Source organism: Oncorhynchus gorbuscha, linkage group LG16 (assembly GCF_021184085.1).
Source record: "Oncorhynchus gorbuscha isolate QuinsamMale2020 ecotype Even-year linkage group LG16, OgorEven_v1.0, whole genome shotgun sequence".
NCBI lineage: Eukaryota > Metazoa > Chordata > Actinopteri > Salmoniformes > Salmonidae > Oncorhynchus > Oncorhynchus gorbuscha.
Window position 1 is genome coordinate 88,820,113 of NC_060188.1, and position 20,580 is coordinate 88,840,692.

Sequence of the window (20,580 nt, forward strand, 5' to 3'; positions counted from 1 at the left end):
TATAATATAGTAGAGCAGTATAATATAGTAGAGCAGTATAATATAGCTGAGCAGTATAATATAGTAGAGCAGTATAATATAGTAGAGCAGTATAATATAGTAGAGCAGTATAATATAGTAGAGCAGTATAATATAGCTGAGCAGTATAATATAGCAGAGCAGTATAATATAGCTGAGCAGTATAATATAGTAGAGCAGTATAATATAGCTGAGCAGTATAATATAGTAGAGCTGTATAATATAGCTGAGCAGTATAATATAGCAGAGCAGTATAATATAGCAGTATAATATAGCTGAGCAGTATAATATAGCAGTATAATATAGCTGAGCAGTATAATATAGCAGTATAATATAGCTGAGCAGTATAATATAGCAGAGCAGTATAATATAGCAGTATAATATAGCTGAGCAGTATAATATAGCAGTATAATATAGTAGAGCAGTATAATATAGCAGTATAATATAGCTGAGCAGTATAATATAGCAGAGCAGTATAATATAGCAGTATAATATAGCTGAGCAGTATAATATAGCAGTATAATATAGTAGAGCAGTATAATATAGCTGAGCAGTATAATATAGCTGAGCAGTATAATATAGCTGAGCAGTATAATATAGCTGAGCAGTATAATATAGCTGAGCAGTATAATATAGTAGAGCAGTATAATATAGCTGAGCAGTATAATATAGCAGAGCAGTATAATATAGCAGTATAATATAGCTGAGCAGTATAATATAGCAGTATAATATAGCTGAGCAGTATAATATAGCAGTATAATATAGCTGAGCAGTATAATATAGCTGAGCAGTATAATATAGCTGAGCAGTATAATATAGCTGAGCAGTATAATATAGCTGAGCAGTATAATATAGTAGAGCAGTATAATATAGTAGAGCAGTATAATATAGTAGAGCAGTATAATATAGTAGAGCAGTATAATATAGTAGAGCAGTATAATATAGCAGAGCAGTATAATATAGTAGAGCAGTATAATATAGTAGAGCAGTATAATATAGCTGAGCAGTATAATATAGCTGAGCAGTATAATATAGCTGAGCAGTATAATATAGCAGAGCAGTATAATATAGCTGAGCAGTATAATATAGCTGAACAGTATAATATAGCAGTATAATATAGCAGTATAATATAGCTGAGCAGTATAATATAGCTGAGCAGTATAATATAGCTGAGCAGTATAATATAGCTGAACAGTATAATATAGCAGTATAATATAGTAGAGCAGTATAATATAGTAGAGCAGTATAATATAGCTGAGCAGTATAATATAGCTGAGCAGTATAATATAGCTGAGCAGTATAATATAGCTGAGCAGTATAATATAGTAGAGCAGTATAATATAGTAGAGCAGTATAATATAGTAGAGCAGTATAATATAGTAGAGCAGTATAATATAGTAGAGCAGTATAATATAGTAGAGCAGTATAATATAGTAGAGCAGTATAATATAGTAGAGCAGTATAATATAGCTGAGCAGTATAATATAGCTGAGCAGTATAATATAGCAGTATAATATAGCAGAGAAGTATAATATAGCTGAGCAGTATAATATAGTAGAGCAGTATAATATAGTAGAGCAGTATAATATAGCTGAGCAGTATAATATAGCAGTATAATATAGCAGAGCAGTATAATATAGCTGAGCAGTATAATATAGTAGAGCAGTATAATATAGCTGAGCAGTATAATATAGTAGAGCAGTATAATATAGCTGAGCAGTATAATATAGTAGAGCAGTATAATATAGCTGAGCAGTATAATATAGTAGAGCAGTATAATATAGTAGAGCAGTATAATATAGTAGAGCAGTATAATATAGCAGAGCAGTATAATATAGCTGAGCAGTATAATATAGCTGAGCAGTATAATATAGTAGAGCAGTATAATATAGCTGAGCAGTATAATATAGTAGAGCAGTATAATATAGTAGAGCAGTATAATATAGTAGAGCAGTATAATATAGCAGAGCAGTATAATATAGCTGAGCAGTATAATATAGCTGAGCAGTATAATATAGTAGAGCAGTATAATATAGCTGAGCAGTATAATATAGCAGAGCAGTATAATATAGCAGTATAATATAGCTGAGCAGTATAATATAGCAGTATAATATAGCTGAGCAGTATAATATAGCAGTATAATATAGCTGAGCAGTATAATATAGCAGAGCAGTATAATATAGCAGTATAATATAGCTGAGCAGTATAATATAGCAGTATAATATAGTAGAGCAGTATAATATAGCAGTATAATATAGCTGAGCAGTATAATATAGCAGAGCAGTATAATATAGCAGTATAATATAGCTGAGCAGTATAATATAGCAGTATAATATAGTAGAGCAGTATAATATAGCTGAGCAGTATAATATAGCTGAGCAGTATAATATAGCTGAGCAGTATAATATAGCTGAGCAGTATAATATAGCTGAGCAGTATAATATAGTAGAGCAGTATAATATAGCTGAGCAGTATAATATAGCAGAGCAGTATAATATAGCAGTATAATATAGCTGAGCAGTATAATATAGCAGTATAATATAGCTGAGCAGTATAATATAGCAGTATAATATAGCTGAGCAGTATAATATAGCTGAGCAGTATAATATAGCTGAGCAGTATAATATAGCTGAGCAGTATAATATAGCTGAGCAGTATAATATAGTAGAGCAGTATAATATAGTAGAGCAGTATAATATAGTAGAGCAGTATAATATAGTAGAGCAGTATAATATAGTAGAGCAGTATAATATAGTAGAGCAGTATAATATAGCAGAGCAGTATAATATAGTAGAGCAGTATAATATAGTAGAGCAGTATAATATAGCTGAGCAGTATAATATAGCTGAGCAGTATAATATAGCTGAGCAGTATAATATAGCAGAGCAGTATAATATAGCAGTATAATATAGCAGTATAATATAGCTGAGCAGTATAATATAGCTGAGCAGTATAATATAGCTGAGCAGTATAATATAGCTGAACAGTATAATATAGCAGTATAATATAGTAGAGCAGTATAATATAGTAGAGCAGTATAATATAGCTGAGCAGTATAATATAGCTGAGCAGTATAATATAGCTGAGCAGTATAATATAGCTGAGCAGTATAATATAGCTGAGCAGTATAATATAGTAGAGCAGTATAATATAGTAGAGCAGTATAATATAGTAGAGCAGTATAATATAGTAGAGCAGTATAATATAGTAGAGCAGTATAATATAGTAGAGCAGTATAATATAGTAGAGCAGTATAATATAGTAGAGCAGTATAATATAGCTGAGCAGTATAATATAGCTGAGCAGTATAATATAGCAGTATAATATAGCAGAGAAGTATAATATAGCTGAGCAGTATAATATAGTAGAGCAGTATAATATAGTAGAGCAGTATAATATAGCTGAGCAGTATAATATAGCAGTATAATATAGCAGAGCAGTATAATATAGCTGAGCAGTATAATATAGTAGAGCAGTATAATATAGCTGAGCAGTATAATATAGTAGAGCAGTATAATATAGCTGAGCAGTATAATATAGTAGAGCAGTATAATATAGCTGAGCAGTATAATATAGTAGAGCAGTATAATATAGTAGAGCAGTATAATATAGTAGAGCAGTATAATATAGCAGAGCAGTATAATATAGCTGAGCAGTATAATATAGCTGAGCAGTATAATATAGTAGAGCAGTATAATATAGCTGAGCAGTATAATATAGTAGAGCAGTATAATATAGTAGAGCAGTATAATATAGTAGAGCAGTATAATATAGCAGAGCAGTATAATATAGCTGAGCAGTATAATATAGCTGAGCAGTATAATATAGTAGAGCAGTATAATATAGCTGAGCAGTATAATATAGCAGAGCAGTATAATATAGCAGAGCAGTATAATATAGCAGTATAATATAGCTGAGCAGTATAATATAGCTGAGCAGTATAATATAGCTGAGCAGTATAATATAGCTGAGCAGTATAATATAGCTGAGCAGTATAATATAGTAGAGCAGTATAATATAGCTGAGCAGTATAATATAGCTGAGCAGTATAATATAGTAGAGCAGTATAATATAGCTGAGCAGTATGATATTATCTCACTGCTGTGATCTCTGACTCAAACTGAAGAACCTGTCACCTCTCTGATCGTCCTAATTAGACTTTGAATCACTTGCAGGAAGTCAAACAAGGGATCATATCATTAAATGTCATTGCATTAAATACATATGCAGTTCAACTCTTTAGATTCTGTTTTGGATGTATTCTTGTACAAAATGTATTTATATTTTGTACATACAAAATACTTATTCAAATATGTATTCGTACAACATCTTCTAAAAATGCTCCAATAAATCCGAGTGAGCGACGTAGTGGAGTTTGACTAGACATGAATCAACAGGAAACAGACAGGTTGTTAAAGAGAGCTGCTCCAGATTATAAACTCAGATTAGCATAGCGTGTCTCCCAGCACATAGTGAGCGTTTACGAACGGACTGAGTTTGCGGTGTGATGGAATATGAGGTGCGATACGGTTGAATGACAGAAAATGGTTGGAATTGAGACCGTAGTCACTGAAGGGCTACAGGACTGTAAATGTATCACATCGTATTTGACAAAGTAAAACATACCAATCATATTTTGGGGTTTTAATCTTAAATCTTGAAGTTGTTGCTTCACATCTGATCTCTACTCTGTTGCTTCATCTCTGATCTCTGTTGTAGTGACCAGTGGAGGTTCATAAATAGCATTTTTAAAATTTAATTTTTTACATTTCTTTCCTTCATTTTTTTGTTATACCCTAAACCCTTAGTGCTTCACCCCTCTCCTTCCATAATGCAATTCACTCTAACAAAACAACAAATTAATTTTGTCTGACCTAAATCAGAGGGTGTCTGAGCCACGAGTTTATAACACACTGTGCTTAACTTGTGTTGTGGAGGAGGGCTGGGGTATTATTATCTTTCAGCTACCCACCCTGCTATAAAAACTAGTGGTGCAACATCTCCACATAGCAGTAATGCTGCTCTGCTCTCCCTCCCTACTGTGAATCTGACAAGCCTTCCTTCCCTGCCTGCCGTCTCTCAACTTCTCTGTTGCTCTGCTCACCAGCCTGTTTACGTCTGCCAGAGACACACACACCTCTCTGCGCTCCGGTCCGGTCTGGCGGTCCACTGTTAACCTCCTTTAGCTGCTACTTTTCTTTGTATTGGTTTTTGGAAGTGTTGGATATTTCCTGGTTTTTGTGAATGGGCGGCCGATGCGAGGTGGCTGTGACTGTGAATGGACTGACTGACTGTCAGCTCTGGGTACACTATTCTGAAGAGGCAATGTGACAGGTCTCTGGACACCACTGGTAGACTCTGAATTATAAACAAACGGAAAGAAAGGAATTAAGAAGGTAGGTAATGAGGATTCCGTTTAGAATTCTAAGGATTCTTGTTTTTAAATTCTGCTGACTTGTGGCATGCTGAAAATTCTGTATCTAGTTTGGATACGTTTGTGTTTGAGTGAGTGTGCCTGCTTATCGCTGCAGTGAATGAGTCTTTATTTTCTACAGTACGTGTGTACAGTGCACCTGTTCAGTGTGTGTATGTGTTTGTGTGTGTGGAGTTAGGTGTTTTAGGTGTTTAGAGCGTTGTCTGTTGTGTGCAACACTCTGAAAGTGCCTCATCTCCAGGTGTGGATGCATTCATTTATGACTCACATAATTGTTTTGGATATAGCACTATGAGACACCGTCGTGAGAAAATTAGGTTTTGCCAAGAACTCTTTCGCAATAAAAATGTGGAGACAACACGAACAGGAATGTATTTTACTGGGTAGAAGAAATGTTAAATACAGTATTTTGGCTTTTAACGTTTTAACATCGTATTGTATTCTCCTGATGGGGTTTCATTGAATTCATTATTTAGCCAAAACACACACTTGTGCTGCTGGATTTGTGGCAAAGAAAAGCTGAATAAAATGTGTAAGAGAATTGAACTCTTACATAGCACTGGGGCTAAGATATAACTCCTAAAACAAACGTTGAAGTTTTTTAAAGTTGAAGATGACTGTTTGTGACACTCTTATCCCCTCAAAACATAGGCATTAGGCTAGCTTGTCTTACAACAAATGTTTGTTGTCTACTTTTTAAACAATGATTGGAGTACTGTATATATATATAAAAGAGATGATGAAACATTCAAGTCAAATTAGCTACAAGGATTTGTCCTACAGAGAAGCAAATATGAAAATATATTTTGTAAAGCCATTATCCGTTGACAGTAGCCTCATCTGCTATCTGGTTGACTCTTAATGAGACTGTCTGAATTATAATTCATTTGTCATAAATCACTTAAACTCACAAACAGGAGGACAGGTTGTGAGATTGATCAAAGTGGTTGTCAAGGAGACACCAACAATTCTTTAAAAACTACCATCTCTGCCTTGGGATCATCAATAAGTTCATTAAAAGCATCAGTGGTCAAAATTGAACTCATTAATTCAAACTGAAATATTGCATTATCATAAGTAAATTAATATCTATTAATGATTTATAATGGTTCTATAACTGAATAATAGTAGCCAATGAACTAATTATAAACCCTTTATTAATACAAACTTATTGTAAAGTATGATATCTTGCTAAATCCTATTTAATAAAGTGGATACTCTTTTACATAAAAAGTTACCAGAATGGATTCAATGAAACCAAAGGTTGTCCTCTGAGACCTAATAAAGTACCAAAACAATGTATTGACCGGTGCAGATAATGGTGTGAACCTCGGGGCTCTCCTGGAGGCTCAGTGGATGGCTCCATAAGAAACTCCTATAGGATTGGTCTTTATTTCAACAAACAAACTATACGATGGCTTATAGGTTTAATGAGCTTTCAATTCACTAGTGCAAAACATTGACTGTTTCTAGTACATTCTCATTACACATTCCATACACAAAAATAAATCATTGGAATTAACATAAATATTCAGATTGTCAATATGTTTTTCTGTAGCGCACCAGCCGATAATATGTATGCTATACTGTAGGTTAAAGTAGGCATCAGAGATGTCTCAATATACAGTATACAGTATCAACTATTTATATATTTCAATTCATTTGTCCTCCACAATAATTCACTATTTCTATATGAACATTTTGTCGATAGAAAAAAGCCACTTCATCAACTGTATGTCACAGGTGTCGTCGATCCAGACGAGTAGTTTCATATCAATATCCTTTATATTCCGTGACTCTAGTAGTTTCATATCAATATCCTTTATATTCTGTAACTCTAGTAGTTTCATATCAATATCCTTTATATTCTGTAACTCTAGTAGTTTCATATCAATATCCTTTATATTCTGTAACTCTAGTAGTTTCATATCAATATCCTTTATATTCTGTAACTCTAGTAGTTTCATATCAATATCCTTTATATTCTGTGACTCTAGTAGTTTCATATCAATATCCTTTATATTCTGTGACTATTCAGTTAAGAATACATTTGATTTAAAACAATCAACAACAAAAAAACACAAAATCATAAATGAATCATATATAAGTTATGAACTTTGGTCGAGTGTATCTGTGGATGGTTCTGTGTTCACCTGCATTATTCTTATTGGGAGTCTGATAGTGTACGACAATCTATATATATATTTTTAAATCAGTGGTGGAAAAAGTACTCAATTGTCATACTTGAGTAAAAGTAAAGATACCTTAATAGAAAAAATGGCTCAGGTAAAAGTGAAAGTCAACCAGTAAAATACTACTTGAGGTAAAGTCTAAAAGTATCTGGTTTGAAATGTACTTAAGTACATTGGAAAAGGTGGAAGGTGGAAGGTGGAAAAAAGGTGGAAAAAGTACTAAATTGTCATACTGGAGTAAACATTACAAGTTAATAGTAAATGCTATAGTAAATGCTATAGTAAATGCTATGTAAATGCTATAGTAAATGCTATTGTAAATGCTATTGTAAATGCTATAGTAAATGCTATGTAAATGCTATAGTAAATGCTATGTAAATGCTATAGTAAATGCTATAGTAAATGCTATTGTAAATGCTATAGTAAATGCTATTGTAAATGCTATTGTAAATGCTATAGTAAATGCTATGTAAATGCTATGTAAATGCTATAGTAAATGCTATAGTAAATGCTATGTAAATGCTATAGTAAATGCTATGTAAATGCTATTGTAAATGCTATAGTAAATGCTATGTAAATGCTATTGTCAATTCTATACATCAAATTCCTTTTATTGAGCAAACCAGATGGCACAATGTATGTTTTTTGTTTATTTTTACGGACACACAGGGGACCAACACTCGGACTTAATTTACACACACAGTGTTTGTGTTTAGTGAGGCCGCCAGACAGGGATGACAGTTTACACACACAGTGTTTGTGTTTAGTGAGGGGTAGGGTTAGGGTGAGGGTGAGGGTGAGGGTGAGGGTGAGGGTGAGGGTGAGGGTGAGGGTGAGGGTGAGGGTGAGGGTGAGGGTTAGGGTGAGGGTGAGGGTTAGGGTTAGGGTTAGGGTTAGATAGGGATGACTGTGCACTTTATTGGTATACGTGTGAATTGGACCATGTTGCTGTAGGGTTAGGGTTAGATAGGGATGACTGTGTACTTTATTGGTATACGTGTGAATTGGACCATGTTGCTGGGTTAGGGTTAGATAGGGATGACTGTGTACTTTATTGGTATACGTGTGAATTGGACCATGTTGCTGTAGGGTTAGGGTTAGATAGGGATGACTGTGCACTTTATTGGTATACGTGTGAATTGGACCATGTTGCTGTAGGGTTAGGGTTAGATAGGGATGACTGTGTACTTTATTGGTATACGTGTGAATTGGACCATGTTGCTGTAGGGTTAGGGTTAGATAGGGATGACTGTGTACTTTATTGGTATACGTGTGAATTGGACCATGTTGCTGTCCTGAGCATTCGAAATGTAACAAATACTTTTGGGAGTCATATTTTCTTCAGGAATAAGTTGTCAAAATATATAAATATAATATAATATAAATATTAAAGTAAAGTCCAGACACTCCCCCCCTAAAAAATATGTTTTACTTGAAGTACTTTACACCACTGAAACAATGAATAACCAACTCATTCTAAACACAGTAAGTTTGGCTCTAAATGCCATTGTACAATCTTCTGAGTTAACTAAGTCTCCCAGCTAACACATTTACTTTGCTATATACGGCATAGCTCAGTCCAGACAAGTGTTTCCCCCAGACAGTGGAGCTTGGTGGCCCTTGGTAGCCTTTGGGGGAGCTTGGTGGCCTTTGGGAGAGCTTGGTGGCCTTTGGGGGAGCTTGGTGGCCTTTGGGAGAGCTTGGTGGCCTTTGGGGGAGCTTGGTGGCCTTTGGGAGAGCTTGGTGGCCTTTGGGAGAGCTTGGTGGCCTTTGGGAGAGCTTGGTGGCCTTTGGGAGAGCTTGGTGGCCTTTGGGAGAGCTTGGTGGCCTTTGGGAGAGCTTGGTGGCCCTTGGTAGCCTTTGGGGGAGCTTGGTGGCCTTTGGGAGAGCTTGGTGGCCCTGGGGTCACTAATCAGAGGTGGTGATGGGGAGTTTGGAACACAGAAAGAGAACTATGTTACTGTTAGCCCCTGTCTGTCTGGCCCCTTGGCAGCCTCTAATGATGACACTGCCTGCCACAGCACTAGAGGTGAGCGAGGACACAGTGTCAGTGGTGATTTGGGATGGGGGGTACATAGTGACTGAGGGGTCGGAGGGAAGCAGAGGAGCTGTGGATCCTGGATAGACCAACCTGCTCTCTCATTGTGACATCCTCTTCTGCTTTTCCAAACCTCGTGTTCTTCCTGCTCGTTAGCAATGATATACAGCACTATTAGGATTATTAGAATTCAAATCAGGTAAAAAATGTTTTACATGTTTTAATCCAAAATAGTACGTGATAGTCTTTAATTATTTTTTTTTTTACATATTTGATTGTAATAGTTGCCCTGTACGCATTATCTGGGACTATTTGACATTATCTGGGACTATTTGACATTATCTGGGACTATTTGACATTATCTGGGACTATTTGACATTATCTGGGACTATTTGACATTATCTGGGACTATTTGACAAAGCAGAGTGGAAAAGCTACTCTATGGGCTCTATTGAGAACACTGGATCGACGCTGTCTTTCCATGGGCTGACAGACAGACAGGACAGGCAGAGTCTGCCAGAGCAAATCACACAAAAATAAGGGGTTATCAGGTCCTTTGACAAGAGTTTACAAATGTCCCCACCCTGAGGGAGGGAGGGGTTAAATTAAGGAAGGAGTTGTGTGATGAAACAGTGATCTATTGCAGGACTGTGAGGTGGGAAAGCAGTGTTCTCCTCTCCTCTCCTCTCCTCTCCTCTCCTCTCCTCTCCTCTCCTCTCCTCTCCTCTCCTCTCCTCTCCTCTCCTGTCCATGTGGCACATCCTCCAAGACATAGTAATTAGCCCGGGTGTGTTAGCGTTAGCTAGCGTTAGTGCTGGAGCAGAGAGAGAGAAAGAGTGGGGTGGAGCGTTGGCTACTGCCTGGCTAGCAGCCCATGTTCCCAGGGAGACAGGCTAAATCCTAGACGGCACCCAATTCCCTATATAGGGCACCACTTTTGAGCAGGGCCCATTGGGCTCTGACCTAAAGTAGTGCACTATAAAGGGAATAGGGTGCCATTTGAAAACAGATAGAGACCAACAGCGGCCTCCCTCCCAGGTCCTCTCAGGCCCCTCTCTTATCCACTCTGTTGTTCTAAGCGCCACACCAATTGTTTGACTTGGCTGGGTATTCCAGGGAGGGGCTCCTGGTCCTACACAGCGCTGGTTTTAATGCAGCCTGTCAGGGAGGGGCTCCTGGTCCTACACAGCGCTGGTTTTAATGCAGCCTGTCAGGGAGGGGCTCCTGGTCCTACACAGCGCTGGTTTTCATGCAGCCTGTCAGGGAACTTTGATGAACATTCGATACCTTTTTCTCTCTCTCTCTCTCTCTCTCTCTCTCTCTCTCTCTCTCTCTCTCTCTCTCTCTCTCTCTCTCTCTCTCTCTCTCTCTCTCTCTCTCTCTCTTTCTCTGTCCCCCTCTCTCTCTCTCTCTCTCTCTCTCTCTCTCTCTCTCTCTCTCTCTCTCTCTCTCTCTCTGTCCCCCTCCTCTCTCTCTTCCTCTCTCTCTGTCCCCCTCCCTCCCCTCTCTGTCTCTCTGTCCCCCTCCTCTCTCTCTCTCTCTCTCTCTCTCTCTCTCTCTCTCTCTCTCTCTCTCTTCTCTCTCTCTCTCTCTCTCTCTCTCTCTCTCTCGCTCTCTCTCTGTCCCCCCCCTCCTCTCTCTCTCCTCTCTCTGCCCCCTTCTCTCTCTCTCTCTCTGTGTCCCCTCCCCTCTCTCTCTCTCTCTCTGTCCCCCTCTCTCTCTCTCTCTCTCTCTCTCTCTCTGCCTCTCCTCCTCTCTCTCTCTCTCTGTCCCCCTCTCTCTCTCTCTCTCTCTCTCTCTCTGCCTCTCCTCCTCTCTCTCTCTCTCTCTCTCTCTCTCTCCTCTCCTCCTCTCTCTCTCTCTCTGTGTCCCCTCCCTCTCTCTCTCTCTCTCTGTCCCCCTCTCTCTCTCTCTCTCTCTCTCTCTCTGCCTCTCCTCCTCTCTCTCTCTCTCTGCCCCCCCCTCCTCTCTTCCCTCTGTCTGTCCTCTGTGTTGAACGAATGCTGAGTGTTACACTTACGGAAATCTGGTGAAGTCAAGACCTTAAAGCCCACGAATCCGATCCCTCTTGTCTCCTTTCCTTGTATTGTTACAGAGCTGACCTTTGACCTTTGACATGCCATCTCTTCCTTACCAAGACCTAGAAGATGATTAGGTCCCTTGTGTCAACATCAGCTGCTTCCAAGAATAATGTTAATATGGTTCAGCCGATGAAATATATGCTAGACCTTATTGATCTAATGTCCATGAAGGTTATTAGTACTGTATGGATACATATTTTATAATGAAGCAACTTGCTCTTTCTATGAACTGACAGAACAGAAACAATAATCTCAAGTTGCTCATCAAAGATTCTTCATCCTCCACTGTATATCTGTAACGTATATATTCGCCTATAGGTCTTCCACTGTCTACATCTGTACCATAATCATAGCAACTGTTCCTTAGCAACAAGATCGAGAACACATTTGATTGGTAACTGAGCACAATGCCACCTGGAAATGATTTAGGGAGATGTTTTAAATATTTATCCTATGTGACGTATAGAGAGAGTGTTAATATGGGGTCGGAAACTCATAGCGTACATACACAGATTCTTCTGTAATGTTAACTATGGACCATTGAGATCCAATCACACAAGAAGCCATCTGAAAGCATCTATCCACATACCCATTCTAACCGCTGAGGAGCGGACAGCTAAGTTTAACCTCTATTCATAGACAAGACATGAATGGAAGAGAAACTGTCCCAAACCGTTTTTTCACTCACTGTAAACATTACCTAGAATGAACAAGACCATTTAGGATAGCATTCAACACCACTTTGACTATAATCAAAAGACAATGAATGGATCGTTAGCCATGGTCCGTGCAGCTCTGTTGTGTCTCTATGTGCTCTGAATGAACTTGCCTGGTGAAAGAATGTTTTATACATTTAATAAATTAAATTAAATGTTTACCTCTTTGCCACTGGGTTTCTGCTCCCTCTTTTAGATCTAGGCAGGGTTACTGTAAAGCTCTTTGGGATCTAGGCAGGGTTACTGTAAAGCTCTTTGGGATCTAAGGAGGGTTACTGTAAAGCTCTTTGGGATCTAGGCAGGGTTACTGTAAAGCTCTTTTAGATCTAGGCAGGGTTACTGTAAAGCTCTTTTAGATCTAGGCAGGGTTACTGTAAAGCTCTTTGGGATCTAGGCAGGGTTACTGTAAAGCTCTTTTAGATCTAGGCAGGGTTACTGTAAAGCTCTTTTAGATCTAGGCAGGGTTACTGTAAAGCTCTTTGGGATCTAGGCAGGGTTACTGTAAAGCTCTTTTAGATGTAGGCAGGGTTACTGTAAAGCTCTTTGGGATCTAGGCAGGGTTACTGTAAAGCTCTTTTAGATCTAGGCAGGGTTACTGTAAAGCTCTTTGGGATCTAGGGAGGGTTACTGTAAAGCTCTTTGGGATCTAGGCATTGTTACTGTAAAGCTCTTTGGGATCAATGCAGGGTTACTGTAAAGCTCTTTGGGATCTAGGCAGGGTTGCTGTAAAGCTCTTTTAGATGTAGGCAGGGTTACTGTAAAGCTCTTTGGGATCTAGGGAGGGTTACTGTAAAGCTCTTTGGGATCTAGGCATTGTTACTGTAAAGCTCTTTGGGATCAATGCAGGGTTACTGTAAAGCTCTTTGGGATCAAGGCAGGGTTACTGTAAAGCTCTTTGGGATCTAGGCAGGGTTGCTGTAAAGCTCTTTGGGATCAAGGCAGGGTTACTGTAAAGCTCTTCGGGATGTAGGCAGGGTTACTGTAAAGCTCTTTGGGATCTAGGCAGGGTTACTGTAAAGCTCTTTTAGATCTAGGCAGGGTTACTGTAAAGCTCTTTGGGATCTAGGCAGGGTTGCTGTAAAGCTCTTTGGGATCAAGGCAGGGTTACTGTAAAGCTCTTTGGGATCAAGGCAGGGTTACTGTAAAGCTCTTTGGGATCTAGGCAGGGTTACTGTAAAGCTCTTTGGGATCAAGGCAGTGTTACTGTAAAGCTCTTTGGGATCTAGGCAGGGTTACTGTAAAGCTCTTTGGGATCTAGGGAGGGTTACTGTAAAGCTCTTTGGGATCTAGGCATTGTTACTGTAAAGCTCTTTGGGATCAATGCAGGGTTACTGTAAAGCTCTTTGGGATCTAGGCAGGGTTGCTGTAAAGCTCTTTTAGATGTAGGCAGGGTTACTGTAAAGCTCTTTGGGATCTAGGGAGGGTTACTGTAAAGCTCTTTGGGATCTAGGCATTGTTACTGTAAAGCTCTTTGGGATCAATGCAGGGTTACTGTAAAGCTCTTTGGGATCAAGGCAGGGTTACTGTAAAGCTCTTTGGGATCTAGGCAGGGTTGCTGTAAAGCTCTTTGGGATCAAGGCAGGGTTACTGTAAAGCTCTTCGGGATGTAGGCAGGGTTACTGTAAAGCTCTTTGGGATCTAGGCAGGGTTACTGTAAAGCTCTTTTAGATCTAGGCAGGGTTACTGTAAAGCTCTTTGGGATCTAGGCAGGGTTGCTGTAAAGCTCTTTGGGATCAAGGCAGGGTTACTGTAAAGCTCTTTGGGATCAAGGCAGGGTTACTGTAAAGCTCTTTGGGATCTAGGCAGGGTTACTGTAAAGCTCTTTGGGATCAAGGCAGTGTTACTGTAAAGCTCTTTGGGATCTAGGCAGGGTTACTGTAAAGCTCTTTGGGATCTAGGCAGGGTTACTGTAAAGCTCTTTGGGATCGAGGCAGGGATGCTGTAAAGCTGTTTGGGATCAAGGCAGGGTTACTGTAAAGCTCTTTGGGATGTAGGCAGGGTTACTGTAAAGCTCTTTGGGATCTAGGCAGGGTTACTGTAAAGCTCTTTTAGATGTAGGCAGGGTTACTGTAAAGCTCTTTGGGATCTAGGCATGGTTACTGTAAAGTACTTTGGGATCTAGGCATGGTTACTGTAAAGCACATTGTTATTTAGGCAGGGTTCCTGTAAAGCTCTTTTGAATCTAGGCAGGGTTATTGTAAAGCTCTTTGGGATCTAGGCAGGGTTACTGTAAAGCTCTTTGGGATCTAGGCAGGATTACTGTAAAGCTCTTTGGGATCTAGGCAGGGTTACTGTAAAGCTCTTTGGGATCTAGGCAGGGTTACTGTAAAGGTCTTTGGGATCTAGGCAGGGTTACTGTAAAGCTCATTTGGATCTAGGCAGGGTTACTGTAAAGCTCTAAGGGATCTAGGCAGGGTTACTGTAAAGCTCTTTGGGATCTAGGCAGGGTTACTGTAAAGCTCTTTTGGATCTAGGCAGGGTTACTGTAAAGCACATTGTTATCTAGGCATGGTTACTGTAAAGCACTTTGTTATCTAGGCATGGTTACTGTAAAACACTTTGGGATCTAGGCATGGTTACTGTAAAGCACTTTGGGATCTAGGCATGGTGACTGTAAAGCACATTGTTATCTAGGCATGGTTACTGTAAAACACTTTTATCTAGGCATGGTGACTGTAAAGCACATTGTTATATAGGCATGGTTACTGTAAAACACTTTTATCTAGGCATGGTTACTGTAAAGCACTTTGGGATCTAGGCATGGTTACTGTAAAGCACATTGTTATCTAGGCATGGTTACTGTAAAGCACATTGTTATCTAGGCATGGTTCTTGTAAAGCACTTTGGGATCTAGGCATGGTTACTGTAAAGCACTTTTTTTTATCTAGGCATGGTTATTGTAAAGCACTATGGGATGTAGGCATGGTTACTGTAAAGCACTTTGTTATCTAGGCATGGTTACTGTAAAGCACTTTGGGATCTAGGCATGGTGACTGTAAAGCACATTGTTATCTAGGCATGGTTACTGTAAAACACTTTTATCTAGGCATGGTGACTGTAAAGCACATTGTTATATAGGCATGGTTACTGTAAAACACTTTTATCTAGGCATGGTTACTGTAAAGCACTTTGGGATCTAGGCATGGTTACTGTAAAGCACATTGTTATCTAGGCATGGTTACTGTAAAGCACATTGTTATCTAGGCATGGTTCTTGTAAAGCACTTTGGGATCTAGGCATGGTTACTGTAAAGCACTTTTTTTTATCTAGGCATGGTTATTGTAAAGCACTATGGGATGTAGGCATGGTTACTGTAAAGCACTTTGTTATCTAGGCATGGTTACTGTAAAGCACTTTGGGATCTAAGCAGGGTTCCTGTAAAGCACTTTGGGATCTAGGCATGGTTACTGTAAAGCACATTGTTATCTAGGCTTGGTTACTGTAAAACACTTTCATCTAGGCATGGTTACTGTAAAGCACTTTGTTATCTAGGCATGGTTACTATAAAACACATTTATCTAGGCATGGTTACTGTAAAACACTTTGTTATCTAGGCATGGTTACTGTAAAGCACATTGTTATCTAGGCATGGTTACTGTAAAGCACTTTGTTACCTAGGCATGGTTATTGTAAAGCACTTTGGGATCTAAGCAGGGTTCCTGTAAAGCACTTTGGGATCTAGGCATGGTTACTGCAAAGCACATTGTTATCTAGGCTTGGTTACTGTAAAACACTTTCATCTAGGCATGGTTACTGTAAAGCACTTTGTTATCTAGGCATGGTTACTGTAAAGCACTTTGGGATCTAAGCAGGGTTCCTGTAAAGCACTTTGGGATCTAGGCACGGTTACTGTAAAGCACATTGTTATCTAGGCTTGGTTACTGTAAAACACTTTCATCTAGGCATGGTTACTGTAAAACACTTTGTTATCTAGGCATGGTTACTGTAAAGCACTTTGTTATCTAAGCATGGTTACTGTAAAGCACTTTGTTACCTAGGCATGGTTACTGTAAAGCACTTTGTAATCTAGGCATGGTTACTGTAAAACACATTTATCTAGGCATGGTTACTGTAAAGCACTTTGTTACCTAGGCATGGTTACTGTAAAGCACTTTGTAATCTAGGCATGGTTACTGTAAAACACATTTATCTAGGCATGGTTATTGTAAAGCACTATGGGATGTAGGCATGGTTACTGTAAAGCACTTTGTTATCTAGGAATGGTTACTGTAAAACACATTTATATAGGCATGGTTACTGTAAAACACTTTGTTATCTAGGCATGGTTACTGTAAAGCACTTTGTTATCTAGGCATGGTTACTGTAAAGCACTTTGGGATCTAAGCAGGGTTCCTGTAAAGCACTTTGGGATCTAGGCAGGGTTACTGTAAAGCTCTTTGGGACAACTGTTGCTGTAAAGAGGACTATAAATATGTAATAAATGGGATGTTTTGTCCCTGTGCTATAAATCAGTATATTGCCTGATTTAACAGAATTGTCTACCTTCATACACTATTAGTTCATGTCTGTCTCCCTGTTCTGTAGATCAGTGAGAGGAGAAGGAGAGTCGAGGATGGGCCACAGTGAAGATGACCTGATTGGGATTCCGTTCCCCAACCACAGCAGCGATGTCCTGTGCTGCCTTAACGAACAGCGACGCGCCGGGTTGCTCTGCGACGTGGTGCTCATCGTACGCGACCAGGAGTACCAGACCCACCGCTCGGTCCTCGCCGCCTGCAGCCTGTACTTCAAGAAGCTCTTCACCGTGGCCTCGGACGGAAGGGACAAGCACAGTGTGTATGAGATAGACTTCGTGGCCCCGGAGTCACTGACGGCCATCTTGGAGTTCGCCTACACATCTACGCTAACGGTGACGGCGTCCAACGTGAAAGACATTCTTGGAGCGGCTCAGATGTTGGAGATCCCCTGCATCGTCACCGTCTGTCTGGAGATTATGGACTCTGGCAAGGGAGGAGGAGAGGGAGATGAGGAGGAAGACGAAGAGGAGGAGGAACAGGAGGAGGAGGAAGAGGAAGAGTCGAGGAAGGACGAGCAGGAGGTTCATGAGGAGGACAACGCCAGTGAGTGGTCAACGAGGTCGTCAGAGAGTCAGGACCAGGCCGAGTCGGAGAGAGGAGCACCACCCAGTACCTCTCAGTACCAGCACCAGTATGAGCTGCAGAGGAACAGGAAGTGCACAGACAAAGACTCTCAGTGTGAGAAACCCAGCCCGGAGCATGAGCGCATGGAGAGCCGAGCCCTCAAGGACTTTTCCATTGAGTCTCTGCTACAGGAAGGGCTGTACCCTAAACTGCCATCAGTCCTGGACAGGAGGGACAACTTTTCCCCTCTGCTCCCTGGCTTCTACCCTCCCATGTGGGCTGCAGAGTTCCCAAGATTCCCCCCGCAGGTCCTAGATCCCAGCCACCACGCCCAGACCCCGACCCTCCACCGTTCCTCCCACCCTTCTCAACTGGACAACCGACCCTTAGACCTGGCCGTGAAGAGAGAGGTCGTCAAGGAGGAGCTGAAGGAGGAAGTCCCTCCCAGCATGCTCCACAGTGACTTCCTGAAAGACTTAATGACCTCCGGCCTGGGGGTGGGGGTGGTACGGTCCGAGGGGCCTCACCTCCACCCGGGTCAGATAAAGCAGGAGGAAGACTTCCGCTCATACCTGAGCTTCCTGAGTGCATCAAGCCACCTGGGGGCACTGTTCCCTCCCTGGCAGATGGAGGAGGAGAGGAAGATGAAGCCCAAAGCATCCCAGCAGTGTCCCATCTGTAACAAGGTGATCCAGGGGGCGGGGAAACTGCCCAGACACATGAGGACTCACACAGGAGAGAAACCATACATGTGCACCATCTGTGAGGTGCGCTTCACCAGGTATGACAAACACTCTTGATACTGTAGGTCTTACCATCTTCTGCAAGGAGATGATAAAAGCCACTAAACACAGTTCTGACACACACAGTATCCGTTAGTGATGCCACGTATGTGGATAAGTGGCTAAGTGATTAGGTAAAAGTGTTGCCTGATCATATTCTAAGATAATAATCTAAATGCCTACATGTAAAAAAATATATTAAAAAAATAAAAGATATCAATCGTTAACCCGTGAAATTGAGAGGGGTTTTTTTGGACAAAGATTATAGTATTACGGTAAGGGAGTGTTTCTGTGGTTAAGGCGCTAGATTTGTATCCTCTCAGCTGAATATCATCCGAGACCTAAAAAGTGGAAACCCCCTGTCTTTCTTTCTAGTCACTTCCTGCCTCTGCTCTGGCATGATTGTTTCACCGGGCACATCTAATACGTACCCCAGAGTATACCCACCGACAATGCTTTCATCTCTGATACATCTTTCAGAACACATACAGTTGAAAGGACAACACATTGAAAAAATATATATTTTAACCTCAGTGGGACAACCTGGTAACATAAAAGTGAACTAAATTAAATAATATAAGCTTCTATTTTTTTCTTTTCAGGCAAGACAAGCTGAAGATCCACATGCGGAAGCACACAGGAGAGCGGCCCTACGTCTGCCTCCACTGCAACTCTAAGTTTGTCCACAACTACGACCTGAAGAACCACTTGCGTATCCACACAGGGGTGCGGCCCTACCAGTGTGAGCACTGCTACAAGAGCTTCACACGCTCAGACCACCTGCACCGACACATCAAGAGGCAGAGCTGCCGCGTCTCACGCCCTCGACGAGGCCGCAAGCCCGCCGCATGGCGCTCAGCCAACAACTTCCTGCAGGTCCCTCCTGACTCGGCCAATCACCACGAGGATGGCAAGGGCGGCTGCCGGCTCCTGCCCTCTTCCCATCGAGGCGTTAGAGGTCACGGTCTGGGCCTAGGGGAGAGAGAGAGACAGGCCCTGGGTGGTAAGGGCCTGGGCTATAAGGACTTGGACAGTGACAGCAGAGAGAGCCGGGAGGGCAGGGAGGCCAGAGAGGGCCGGGAGGGCCGGGAGGCTAGAGAGGCCAGAGAGGGCCGGGAGGCTAGAGAGGCTCGGCATCACCAGTCAGACAGGAAGCATGTGGTTGACAAGGTGGAGCTGGAGAGACAGAGGGGCGTGTTCACCTTTGCCCTGGCGGGGCCTGGGGGGGAAATCCTTACCCACCCTCCATTTTACACCCCGACCCCTGACCCCTGGACCATTAGACTGGAGAACCACGCCTCTCCCATCCCTGAGCCGACCAACTGACACAGATTAAAGATGATAGAACAGAGACAGTGCCAACTGACACCTGAACAGAGAGAGAGCCGGCCAACTGACACCTGAACAGAGAGAGAGAGCCGACCAACTGACACCTGAACAGAGAGAGAGCCGACCAACTGACACCTGAACAGAGAGAGAGCCGGCCAACTGACACCTGAACAGAGAGAGAGCCGGCCAAATGACACCTGAACAGAGAGAGAGCCGACCAACTGACACCTGAACAGAGAGAGAGCCGGCCAACTGACACCTGAACAGAGAGAGAGCCGGCCAACTGACACCTGAACAGAGAGAGAGCCGGCCAACTGACACCTGAACAGAGAGAGAGAGCCGACCAACTGACACCTGAACAGAGAGAGAGAGCCGACCAACTGACACCTGAACAGAGAGAGAGCCGGCCAACTGACACCTGAACAGAGAGAGAGAGCCGGCCAACTGACACCTGAACAGAGAGAGAGAGCCGGCCAACTGACACCTGAACAGAGAGAGAGCCGGCCAACTGACACCTGAACAGAGAGAGAGAGCCGGCCAACTGACACCTGAACAGAGAGAGAGAGCCGGCCAACTGACACCTGAACAGAGAGAGAGAGCCGGCCAACTGACACCTGAACAGAGAGAGAGAGAGCCGGCCAACTGACACCTGAACAGAGAGAGAGCCGGCCAACTGACACCTGAACAGAGAGAGAGCCGGCCAACTGACACCTGAACAGAGAGAGAGAGCCGACCAACTGACACCTGAACAGAGAGAGAGAGCCGGCCAACTGACACCTGAACAGAGAGAGAGCCGGCCAACTGACACCTGAACAGAGAGAGAGCCGGCCAACTGACACCTGAACAGAGAGAGAGCCGGCCAACTGACACCTGAACAGAGAGAGAGAG

General features: G+C 41.5%; 1 protein-coding gene across 2 annotated transcripts in view; it reads left to right on the top strand.

Annotated features, from left to right (window-relative positions):
• The window catches only part of LOC123998711 (zinc finger and BTB domain-containing protein 7C), a 43,710-nt gene extending 23,834 nt beyond the window's left edge, over positions 1 to 19,876 (top strand). The window contains exons 1-3 of one of the 2 annotated variants that reach the window (XM_046303806.1): positions 5,079 to 5,414; positions 17,025 to 18,362; positions 18,966 to 19,876. In XM_046303806.1, coding sequence (XP_046159762.1) covers positions 17,053 to 18,362; positions 18,966 to 19,689 — 2,034 coding nt within the window. In that variant the 5' untranslated portion in view covers positions 5,079 to 5,414; positions 17,025 to 17,052 and the 3' untranslated portion in view covers positions 19,690 to 19,876. Of the gene's footprint in view, positions 1 to 5,078; positions 5,415 to 17,024; positions 18,363 to 18,965 lie in introns of those variants that run through there. The other variant, XM_046303805.1, reaches the window with a different exon arrangement.
• Positions 19,877 to 20,580: the final 704 nt, after the last annotated feature.